This window comes from Rutidosis leptorrhynchoides, chromosome 6, assembly GCF_046630445.1.
Source record: "Rutidosis leptorrhynchoides isolate AG116_Rl617_1_P2 chromosome 6, CSIRO_AGI_Rlap_v1, whole genome shotgun sequence".
Lineage (NCBI taxonomy): Eukaryota > Viridiplantae > Streptophyta > Magnoliopsida > Asterales > Asteraceae > Rutidosis > Rutidosis leptorrhynchoides.
The window spans coordinates 104,714,462-104,727,374 of record NC_092338.1 but is presented as its reverse complement, the minus strand read 5'-3'; the positions used below and the strand labels follow the sequence as shown (position 1 = coordinate 104,727,374).

Sequence of the window (12,913 nt, the reverse complement as noted above, 5' to 3'; positions counted from 1 at the left end):
GATATCTAAACGACTCTTGTGGGTGCAAGATCTGGTCCCCAATGCTGATGTTCCCTCCAACATTAAGTTCATCATCAGTCCTACCGAATTCGCAACTAAGATATTCCGTCTTTTGTCTACTGATCCGTAGCCCATTTTGTTCTAGGGCTTCCCTCCATTGTTCTAGCATTCTATTAAGCTCATCCTTTGTTTCCGATACAAGCACGATATCATCGGCAAAAATCAGACACCAAGGGATGTTCTCTTGTATTCCTCGATACAGCTCGTCGAGGATCAAAGCAAAAAGGAAAGGACTAAGGGCCGATCCCTGGTGCAACCCTACTTCTATCGGGAAATACTCTGTGTTTCCCACAGGCGTCCGAACGCAGGCCTTCGCCCCATCGTACATATCCATAATAGCTCTAATATATCTACTTGGGATACCCCTAACGTTAAGGGTCTTCCAAATCAACTTTCGCGGTACGCAATCATAGGCCTTTTCCAAGTCTAAGAAGACCATCTCTAGACCCTTTTGTTTCTCCCTATACTTCTCCATAACGCTTCTTAAAATATGAATTGCCTCCATCGAAGAGCGCCCTGGCATGAAACCAAATTGGTTTTCGGAAACCGTAGTTTCGCGTCGGAGTCTAGTCTCAATCACTCTCTCCCAAAGCTTCATAGTATGACTAAGTAATTTTATGCCTCTATAATTACCACAGATTTGGGCATCCCCTTTATTTTTGTAAATGGGGATAATCTCGCTGAGTCTCCATTCCGTAGGCATTTTATAACTTCTAAGCGTCTTATTGTAAAGACACGTCAACCACCTGACACCATCCTCGCCTAGGCACCGCCACGCCTCTATTGGGATCTGGTCTGGTCCAACAGCTTTGTTTCTACCCATCTTTCGTAGTGCCGATCTTACTTCTTCCTGACTGATTCTCCTACAGAAATTGTTGTTCTGGAAATGTCCTATTCCCAAGTCCTGCGGGTCCTCTTGGCGCCCGGGTCCTTCACCCACGAAAAGAGATTGGAAATACCCTTCCCATCTTTTCCTAATTTCGTCTTCCTTTACTATGGTTTGACCGGCTTCATCCTTGATGAACTTGATGTTATCTATATCCCTCCTCCTACGCTCCCTAGCTTTAGCAATCCTGTAAATATCATTTGCTCCTTCTTTGGAGTCTAGTTTCCTATACAAAACTTCATACGCTTTATCTTTTGCACGGGCAACGGCCTTCTTAGCTTCTCTTTTAGCTTCTTTATACCTTTCTTCTGCCCTAGTTCTGTCATCACGTGTCCCGTCCCGACATGTAACGAGCTCCCTAAACCTCAGTTGCTTAAGTGCGACTTTGGTTTGAACCTCATCACTAATCCACCATGATTCTCTACAAGACTTGTGTCCTCTCGATGTCCCTACTGCCACACCTAAGGTTTCCTTGGCGACATCTCTAATAGTTGATGCGAAACTATTCCACATCTGATCTGCATCCCCATGAGAAACAGTATCCATTACTGCCTCTACTCTTTCCAAAACAGATGCTTTGAAAGTTTCGGCTTTCTCTTCATTCAGATTCTTCCAAAGGATCCTACGTTGGGTGGGTCTCCCTCTCCTAGTAACCCGTCTCTGCGGAACCAAGTCCATGACCAAAAGTCTGTGTTGAGTGGAACAGGTCCAGGTAGTCAGGGCTTTACAGTCTCTGTAGGTCCTAAGGTCCCCTTTGCGAAGCAGCAAATAATCAATCTGAGTACTATGACCTCCACTGTGGAAGGTTGCTAGCTGAGCTTCCGTCTTCCTAAAGAAAGAGTTTGCAACAACCAAATCGTGGGCAACAGCGAATTCGAGAATGGAGCGTCCTTCTTCATTTCGAACTCCGTACCCAAAGCCCCCATGGACACCCGCATATCCGTCTGAAATCGTTCCTATATGTCCATTAAGGTCTCCCCCAATAAGTAATCGATGATCAGCGGGGCAACTCCTCACAACTTCATCTAACGATTCCCAAAAGCGACTTTTTTCTTCTTCGCCTAAACCAGCATGAGGTGCGTAAGCGCAAATAACCATGTAAGACTCCTCCTGGATAACTAACCTAACCGACATAATCCTATCGCTACACCTACCCACACCCACAATATTATCCTTATGACGGGGCCCTATAAAGATCCCTACCCCGTTTCTAGCTACTCTGGAACCCGAAAACCACAACTTGTAGTCACCAATGTCAACCGCCTCTTCACCCTTCCATCTGGTCTCTTGAACACACAATATGTCCACTTTACTCTTAAGTAACGTCTCTACAAGTTCACGGGATTTGCTCGTCAAACTTCCTACATTCCAACTACCTACTCTAATCCTAACACGAAAATCTCTACCCCTTCTAGACCTAGCCGCCCCTAAGCTCGAAGGACATGACCTCACGTGACCATCACTACGACTAGAGTCTATCTTACCCTATATAATAAACAAAAGGGAAAAGGCAGAAGTGGCAATATAATATAAAAATAAAAATATAATATAATAATAACAATAACAATAATAATAATAATAATAATAATAATAATAATAATAATAATAATAATAATAATAATAATAATAATCACTAATATAATAGTATAATAATAATAGTCAAGGATATAATTAATAAACACAACTTTGAAAACCTCAAGGATATGAATACGCAAATACAGCGAAAAAGTAAAGCAGAAATATCACAGAGTATGGACTTAAGGAAAAGGGATCAGAGAGCCAAACACAGCCTTGTAAAGACAAGGAGTTTCCGGCAGGAGAGATTTCCGGCAGCAGTGATTTCCGGCAGCTCCAAGGCAGCAGACGGCGAAAATGGCGAGGTTTCTCGTTTACTACAAACTCTCGCTAGTAGATCCGTTATGTTACCTTCAGATCTGAGAATTTTGTGCCCTAATTGAAAAGGTATTGACAAGTAATTGATCGGATCCAAATTGATAAGTGGTGAAATTGTGGGTGCGTAGATCAGACGTTATGATAAATGAATAATGTGCTCCAAAAAAGGAAAGTGACAGAATATTTAAGTAACTGAGTAAAGCAAATTTGTTGTCAGCTTCCACCGGATTTGCAACAACAGTTGATTCGTCTTCCAGTTGTGGCTAATAAGGGCAGATTTATACCAATTTCTTACTTGTATAAAGATAAACTTGAGAAGACAGCTTTTCAATGTAAGCTTGCTGTGGCTAATAATGAAATTGAGGTGAGTATATATTGAACGAATATCTAATTAATATAATATATTTGATTTAAAATTAATAATTAATTTTAGTATAACAGTTAGAGAATTTAATATCAGGGAAGCAAGTGCAGCACTAATATTGATAGCAAAGTGAGCATACCACAAAAATTAATGGCAATAAGTAATAATATGAACGTAGTGTAGATAATTAATCTGTGAATTAGAAAGAGGTAAAAAGGGAGTAGAAATAACCCAGTCGAGAAAACAAGTTTTCAGATGTTCTGAGAGTCAGAAACGTCCAACCAACTAGGTGTGGAGACGGCAACAACAATAACTCCGGCAAGGTGTCAGTGGCGATGTTACACTGACCGGGAAAACAAGATTCCGACAGGGTGGCGCGTGGCGCGTGAGAGTGCTGCTGCCGTTGAGATTTGCCGGGTTTTGATCGTAAAAGAATTTCCTGTTAATCGGTGGTGGTGGTGTACTCAAAGAGACCAAGATCAGAGAGTGGCGATGTTATAATCAATCAATGTAATAATTATTTTGAGGATATAAATCACATTCACTGGGAGTGTCCAGAAAATGTCAGCAATGAACAACTCCAATGGATTCATACTGTGCACAACTCCAGTTTAATCTCCGTCACATGAATAACTATTGAGTTTATATAATGGGCATTAGGGTTCATGTTAACTTGAGGGTTAAGTTAAATTAGTCTATATATATACACTCTATGTAATGTAATACATTGTTAACCACAACTACAATACAATATTCATGATTTTACATGGTGATTAAAATCCGGCTACCAGACTCCTCATTTTTTGACACAAATCAGGCAACATCTTTCACAAAATTCCAGCTGCAAAATTCCAAATCTACTCTTTATTACTAAAAATCGCACACCACCTAACTATTTGTGCCAAATCAACAACTAACATTGTATACATTAGTTATAACTTAGCAGACAAGCACTGATACCACAGCCGCATCTACCGCATGGTTTACGGACACGGGAGTGAATAGCAACTAACGACTGATTTAGCAAGCATTGACAATTCTGAGGCAAATTATAGCGAAGGCGCGCTCTATGTCGATAATGCTACGAGACTCCCTATTCTTCATATTGGTTCATTACTAGGTGAGTCACATAACAGAGTATTCATGTCAGAGTCATTTGTTTTCAAAAAAAAAAAAAAAAAAAAAAAAAAAAACAGATAAAAAGAAATTTCAATTTAGACTCTAAGCGACAGTCAAATCGCCAATAAATCGACGCTTGCATGGTTAATTGAGAGGGAGAACTTTCTCTACTCTTGGAGTGTTTTCTCTTTGGAAAAGATTGTCTACATCTTCTCTCTCCCATACCCCACTTTTGTAGGTTTGTATTTTGTTGTTGTTGTACATAATACGGAGTAATTATGATGTAGTTGATATTCTAGCATAGTTTCGAGGTAACTTGTATTCTAGCATAAGTTTAATTTCCTTGTAAAGATCTTTTAACAAGAAAAGTTAACGCAACATTACCTCGGCTTTCTTGACATTCCAACCGAATCAGGGTGCTAAATTAGGGTTTCTCTAAAACCAATTATATTAACCTCAACACTAAGCATTTGTAAAACATTATCAATGTTGTGTCCCACTCTCGGGGGTACTATTACAATAACATTTCCTTTTAGCACCTTGGGGTTTACAGCCTATTTTTTCTTGCAACGTCCACAAATGTGCGTTAAATAAGTGTGCCCTTTTTTGGAGTCTTCCGTCATAAAATTATTCATGTTTCAACGTCGATCCAAACTCCATAGCCAAGGTTGAATAATGACCCCCTTAAACTAGTTAATGCAGATATCAATCGTCGATTGTTGTGTCATTTACGTTCACCAGTTTCATAATAACATTTCGAGCTTCTTATGTTGATGACTTTCTCAACTTTCTTATAAAGTTTGAGTTTATGGCAAATGTCGTAACCATCAAATATGTAAACACCATTGGAGAAGTAGTTGAGCAAAACCACCCTATAAGAAAGACATACTGATCACTCGAATCATCACTGAAACTCTGTGCAATGACTCATCCCTAATATTTTTGTCTCATTTTCCACTAGGATCAAGACATTGTGAGAGTTTATGTTGTAAGTAAAGGTTCTATCGATGGATGTGACCAAGGCCAAGTACTATTTGCTCGTATCATATTCGTCGTTTATAATTGTTTCTTCATAGAAAATAATTGAATCACATACGGGTGAAAGGTTGATTTGCAAAGCTTAAAAGCAAGTAATATTTATTTTTTCTACACAATATTCAACACCATATAACCAAAAGATTCTAACACAATTATTCCCCAGCCACAAATTTTTTGAATCTTAGAAATAAAAATTCTTCACCATCAGTTTCATAGTTGCGGGATGTGTTTGATGTAACTTGAGTTCACCTTCAAAGACGTTTTTTTAATATGTCAACAGATAATAATTTCTCATCTGTTTGCCACTATGAAATGAATCTCGAAGCACAAAGTCTTTATCGTCTCTAATTTAATGGACTATAATCAAATGCGTGCAGATTTCTTTAAATTCTACGTTGAACTACAAGGTATACTTTGACTTTCACATAAGTGGAATGCATACATATAAACTCAAATCTCACACTGGTTCTAAGATGGTGTATGGTTTTTTAAAATTTCGATATATTTTCGTTTTCTCGTTAGGTGATCAACAATTAGAAAAATGAGTTTAAAATTAACATGTACATTAAAACAAATTTCAATACATAGTTCCACTTGTATCCATTTTAACATCAACTTATCCTAGTGATAAACAACATACAAAATTCTAAGATTAGCTTCTATTTCAAGGTATGCATTGTTTCTCCCTCCTTTATAGTTACACTAGTATAATATATCGCTACACTTATTAGTGTGCACGGACCAAAAAACTTTTCCCGTGTGAGTTCACACCAATAAGTAAAACCCGTTCGTGTAAACAATCATAACTTTTTTGTATCTTGGGAATTTTAGTTTTAAGCAATGTTGTGGATCTGTAATAAGCTAACATCCTTTATCACCAGGGGGTAACTGGATGTAGAACATCATGTAATGATTGTTATTAATGACGTTTCTAAAGAGTGTTAGTTTTTTTATAGATATACGACACCGCTTTAAAATGAAATAATCAAGTCAAAAACGAACTATGATTGTTTCCCCAAACGTGATTTGCTCATTAGAGTGTACCCACATGATAAAAGTTTTTTAATCTGTCAACACTAATAAGTGTAACGATATACTATACGCATATAAACACAAAGGAGAGAGAACATATGCGAAGCTTGAAGTAGAAGTTAATTCAAGAATTTTATATGTTTTCTACCATCACGATAAGTTGGTGTTGAATGTGACGTTTTTCGAAATCATAAAAAAAATACGTGTCATCTTGGGATTTGAGTATTACTTATTATGTGGCCCAGTTACGTGAAAATCAAAGTATATCCAGACAATAACATGTAATCCGGAGTGTCAACGTGAAAAAGATCAAAGAAAATTTCAATATAGTCTCTTTTAAATCCAAGACGATAAAAAATATAATCCGAATTTCATTTCATTGCGGTAAGTCAGTAACAGTATAACCAAAACGGATGAAAACTTATGTGTAGACATTTAAAATAAACCGTCATAGCAAATGAATATAAGTTACATCTAGTAGCTATACAAAATGATGGTGAAAAAAGGCTTCTCCAAGATTCGCAAGCTTTTGTAGCTGGGAACGATTAAAAAAAAGAATCATTCGAGTACGTGGTGACGAATGTTAGGTAAAAAAATACATTGTACATTGGATTTGAGATTTGGAAATCTACCATCCATCAGTATGTAGTGTGGTTAATTAATACATTGATCTAGAAAATTCAAGGAATAAACACCTAAGATGTGCACAAACATATTTCGATAGCCAACATAACCTAACTTACATCAACATAAACCCTTCCAATGTATATCCCAGGGGAAGATGATGGAAATATATAAGAAATTTGTCATTGCACTGAATTCAGAATACATTGATGATTCGAGAGATTGTGATGTCTTTAGTCGAGATCAGTTGTTGGCCACTGCTTTTTTAATGATGTCCATAAAGTCGATGATAACGACAGACACCCTAACTTAAAGTTTATAAAAAAGGAGAAGACGACATAAAAAACTACCGGATACTCGAAATATTATTCCGAAACTAATGCACGTAGATGACACATGGAATACTGATATTAACAATGGTATTAATTAGTATAAGTGGGTCAAGATTCGACCTTGGCTTTGAAGTTTAGATCGGCGTTTAAAATTTCATTTCGACGTGAACGATATTATGACTAAATAACCAAAAAATGCACACCTATTCAATGCACAATGTATAATGTCAGATTGGATTAATGACATGAACAACTTCATTAATCGCAAGAAATATAGGATAGTCATACCCAAAATCCAAAGACACCATTATGGAAATAGTGGCATTGGGGCCGGGTGATATATACAAAAATCAAAACTCTATTTATAATTATTATATATTATAGTATATGATAAGAAACATTAACTTCTATGTTTGTTTGTTTCTTTTTTCTAAACAATAGATTGCAACATTAATACTATGTTACCTTTTAATTGTTGAACGTACTCGTTTTACTTGAATATTCTTAACTTTTTTTACCGATAACATTTACTCGAGAAGTTTTACTTGGTATGGTGGATACCAAAAACTTTGAACTTTTGTAAATATGTTCAAGAAATTTTACTTGGTATAGGAGATCCTTGATTTAAAATATCACTTGCAAAGCTCAATCATTTACCATTGAACACAAACTGTGATGAACAATGATGGTTCATAACACTAATGTCTAATGGTAAACTGAAAGCTATGGTGTTGAGCCAAGATCAGAACACTACTAGTTTTTCAGCTTCAATCACATACCTTGAATCATGTAGCTCAACTCAACAATCAACAGTGGTCGTCATCAGAGTGATGATCCTTAAGCAAATTCCTTCAAAGCTTCACGATTTAGACGCTGAGTAGAGCAACTAATATGAAAAAATTACATATGGTTTGTTCCATTCGCTACCTCAAATGGAGGTGTTCTCGTCTGCCTAAAATCACTGCAGCAGCTGGGGACCACCATCGACGTTCAAAACCGAAAATCAAATTGAAATGTTTCGTACAGTGGTAAAATTAGGCACACTCGGGTACTACAGTGCTTTGAAATAGTGGTTATCGGCGTGGTAGGACGATAAGAACGAGAGAAACCGCAAAGTTGCACCTGCTGTGGGCAAGCAAGAGGACGCCGGCAGCAGCAGTAAAAAGGATCTAGGGTTTGGTGGTAGCGGCGGCGTTTCATGATGGAACTGCACCAGATGAATGAGAGGTAAAGGGTTTCAAACCCTATGAAAAAACACATGTTATGTAAATCTGTTGGGTCCTTTTGCATACACGATGGACCTGATACATCTGGGCAAATGATACGATTTGTCTAAAGCCCAATTATGATGTAGATGGGCTTAATAAACCTGAACATTTCAAATGATGAGACGATTATTATTATTATTATTATTATTATTATTATTATTATTATTATTATTATTATATTATTATTATTATTTATTATTTAATACTCACTCAGTCTCGAAAAAAAAATAGTCTGATTTGACTTTTTATTAAATTGAATTTAAAACATATATGTACTAATGAATTATCTAATTTATCATTCATTTAACCAGATCACGTGTTTTAATTGTTGTAAAGGACATCAAAAGTTGGAGTGTCCCGAGTTGTACGGGGATCAAACAAAGAAGCTAGAGAAGGCGGTGGGTCCGGCAAAGGGGCACAACTATTTGATGACTAGTGAGGAGGCAAGGAGGTCTAACGAACTTGTTTCAAGTAGTTTTGTGGTTAACTCTAAACCTGCGAAGGTGCTTTTTGATTGTGGTGCTAATCTGTATGAATGTTATAAAGAGTAAGTAATAAATTAACTGATATATTTAGTGTTAAATTTCTAATAATAAAAGGGAAAAAATGTCCTTCCACCCGTTTATACTCGAATTATATTCAAGATCATCGTCCAACGTCTTCACCACAATGACCTTGCATCCCTCCGAGGTCTTAAATTTGGTGTTCAAAATACAAAGCCTTCTTATATTTAAATTTTTCGTTCAAGTAACCGTAACATGAAAAAAAAAAATTATATTATAATCTTTAGTTGAAAACAAGAAAAACAAAAAAGACAATTGAATATGGTATTACATGCCACGTATCACATATGTAATGGTTATATAATTGGTTAATGTTTATGCCCCACAAGTAGATCTCTTAAACCCAAAGCCGACTATGTCTTTCTATATCAATTTTAAATATACACTAGTTTAGATTTACGGTTTCTCGAAGCGTGTTAATGGCTATGATGTAATGCAAAAAAAAAAAAAAAAAAAAAAAAAAAAGTTATTTGATTAAATTATATTTTTAATAGATTGATATTCATCTCACGATGATAGCATAATGGTTAGAAGGTAATGCAATGTTACACGATTTACTTCTTACAATGTTGATCGTGTGGTGGGAGCGCTGACCCTCGTAATGTGGATGGCAAATACAGAAAGAACACCTTACTTTTTTCAAAAGACGAAAATAGAGTAGTAGTAGTAGTAGTAGTAGTAGTAGTAGTAGTAGTAAAGCTCGTCTTTCTCTTTTAGTCACTCATCCTCAACAAAAGGATGCGATGAAGTAGTCACCATCTGTCACATTGGTGATCAGGGTGGACATCGTTCTTTCGTCAGTGCAGTCAGATTGGATCTGAGGCAGAATGGATAGAAGAAGAAGTCGTTCTTCTTTTTTCTACATTAGCTACTAATCACACATTTGAAACCGATATAGCTGCTTAGCCTATCTTATGTGGTTTGGACATACGGATTCGACCAGCATTCACGTGGGTGGTGAATTTAATACTCCCGTACCTACTTTTGCTTAAATAGAAAAATAATATTATTATTATTATATATTTTACTAAATAAATCTGGTTTAATATAATTATCATCATGAATCATGAATCATGAATCATGACGATGATGATGATGATGATGATGATGATATGGATGAATCAATTAATTATTCTTAAACAGTTGAGAGTTGAATGAAAGGATAAGGCATTTGCATTTCTTTCAGTTCTGACCTCATCACCAATTAAAATCGTGTGTCTTATATCCGGTTTTTCTTCCTTTATCTGTGAATAATCAGTTGTATATATAGCCCTAATCTGTATCTACATCCCATCACTTCTGTATAAATTGATCCATTTTTATTTTTTATACACTATAATAACAATAACAATAACAATAATAATAATAATGTCGATTGCTTTTGATACTAACAGTCGCATTCATAGTATTCGGATCCAATCGTTAGGGTTTCGTAAAAGTATGTGGATTCATAACTTATCGGAATCCACTAAATTCACCGGAACTAATCATTGGAATAACAGACTTCCGGCCGTTAAAGAAGAAGATTCCTCTACTTCTTCGTCAATCGGCAACAACAGCGACGCCGGAGCTGATTCCGGTGACGACGACGGCGAAGTTCAGAGCAAGGATAATTCATCCCTCGCTGGTTTAAATGATTTGGAGCAAGTTTTACCTATCAAGTATAATTACTATTATATGAACATTAATTCATTATTATTCATTTTGTTTATGCTGATTATTATATCTATTGCGTGGTATATATTTATGTAGGAAAATTACTCAGTTTAAGTTTGAAGAATGTGAATTGGTTAATTTATTTATGAAACTAATTTCTGTAATTAATAATTTCAGGAGGGGGTTATCGACGTTTTATGCCGGAAAATCGAAGTCATTCGGAAGCTTAACTTACGCTGTTTCTGTTTCGTCTATTCAAGAGATTGTCAAGCAAGAAGATGCTTACAGCAGGAAACGAAAGAACATGCTTGCTCATACTGTTTTATTGGACAAGTTTCGTAAATCGACTACTGATAGGGATGAAATTGGGGAAAGGTCGAAATTAAGAGAGGGTTTTTCGCGTCCACCATTGCCTGCTGGAATATGTAGAAGAGTATCGAATAAGAGGTCGTTAGATTCATCTCCTAAACTGTACTGCTCCTCATGCAGATCGTTGTCTTTATCTGATTTACAACAGGTTTCGAGTATCAATGGATTTTTGAATAACGAAAGTGATGAGGGGGATGAGCGTTAGGTTAAGGTCGTGTTTCTTAGATGGTTACATGGAGATGGTATATGAAAGATAGTTATATAAGGTGTTAGGGTTCTAGTAACCTGTTAATATTTTTTCCCATTTTGATGTTGAGTTGGTGTAGTTATGTCTTGTATCCGGTCGTCAAAAAGTATATGATGAACGAATACACAATTTTTTTTTATCTCAAAGGTTCAAAATGTTTTTTATTCACAAATCGTTGTTTACATATTTGTTAGCGTACAACAAAGTCCAAGACTGATTAACAAATGACGAGACAAGATTGGGATGTATTATATTAGATGATACCAACTACATCAGTGATGAAGTCAGGGTTAGTAAGGTCTTCATATCGCATTCTCTAGTCCAAATGGTTACTGCAGGGGTGAAGGATCTTCTGTTCAACCAAGTACTACCGTTAACTTATCACCTATATATGGAGCAAATTGCTAATTTTGATGCACAAAAAGGTACTGCAGTTACAGTTTATCTAGTTGCTAGTATGGTTAAGTCTTGATGCTTTCTAATTTTTGTTAGATTTAGCAATCAGTTTCTGACAACTAAACTTAAAATAATATTCAATAATTATCATTTGTGTACATACTATAACAGATTAACAGATTCAAAGTGTTGCATTATATTTTTGACGAGCATTAGTAAAAGTTTTGACGTCCCTGCACTGTTAAGCCAATGTATTTAGAAAACTTAATCCTCATTATGTAGCTTCACTTCTTTAGGGTTCTTCGTAATCTGCACAAAACATCGCACATTTCCTTGTATTATCATCTTTCTATTGTGCAGCATCATTAGCTTTTCAACTGGAGTTTGCAAATTAGGTTGTTTTGTCGTATTGTCAGGTTTACACTGTGTACTTGTTAATATTTTTGACAAATTTAGTAAATGTTATCGAAAATTAATGAATAGAATACTGCATGTTCATAGTACATACAATGTTCTTACAGAACTTAAATTAATATAAAAATGGTCTATTAAATAATTTATGAACTTGATTTGGTAAAAACTTATTTATATAATGCACGCTGTCAATGCATTTGTCGTATTCATCTTTATTCTCAATGATTTATATTGATTATGAAGGTGAACATGTTGGTCCTCTGACGTTAGAGGTATAAGTTGGGTATTACAAGGAACTGCATTTTTCTGCAACAGTGAAAGCATCGATGAAATGTTTTGGCCGAAATAATTCGCCCAAACAGAAGCCTATTCCGTTCTTGTGACTAGGTTGAGGAGGCATAAGTCAATGATGATGGGATCGAATGCCTCTTTGAAAGGAAAGAAAAAGCTCTTGTCGCAATTATGGAATCAATAGTTAACCCAAACACAGAATAGGCTGCTTTAAAAAAAGCTCTAATCCTTTCGCTCTTCCCTTCCCAACCCCGGCTAACTTTTTTCTTAACTACCTTATTCACGAACCTTTTATTCACGAACCTTTTACCCTTAAACAACGGGAGAGGATGGAAAAGTTCGACCGCCCTAAGCCAACCAG

General features: G+C 36.1%; 1 protein-coding gene across 2 annotated transcripts; it reads left to right on the top strand.

Annotated features, from left to right (window-relative positions):
- The first annotated feature begins 10,383 nt into the window (after window positions 1-10,383).
- LOC139853324 (uncharacterized) lies at window positions 10,384-12,640 on the top strand. Of its 2 annotated transcripts, none has more exons than XM_071842697.1 (3): window positions 10,384-10,840; window positions 11,016-11,876; window positions 12,505-12,640. In XM_071842697.1, the coding sequence occupies exons 1-2, from the start codon at window positions 10,548-10,550 to the stop codon at window positions 11,407-11,409; spliced, it is 687 nt and encodes a 228-aa protein (XP_071698798.1). In that variant the 5' UTR covers window positions 10,384-10,547; the 3' UTR covers window positions 11,410-11,876; window positions 12,505-12,640. The 2 variants fall into 2 exon arrangements, with proteins under 2 accessions (XP_071698798.1, XP_071698797.1); XM_071842696.1 differs by having other exon boundaries at window positions 11,013-11,876.
- The last annotated feature ends 273 nt before the right edge of the window (window positions 12,641-12,913 follow it).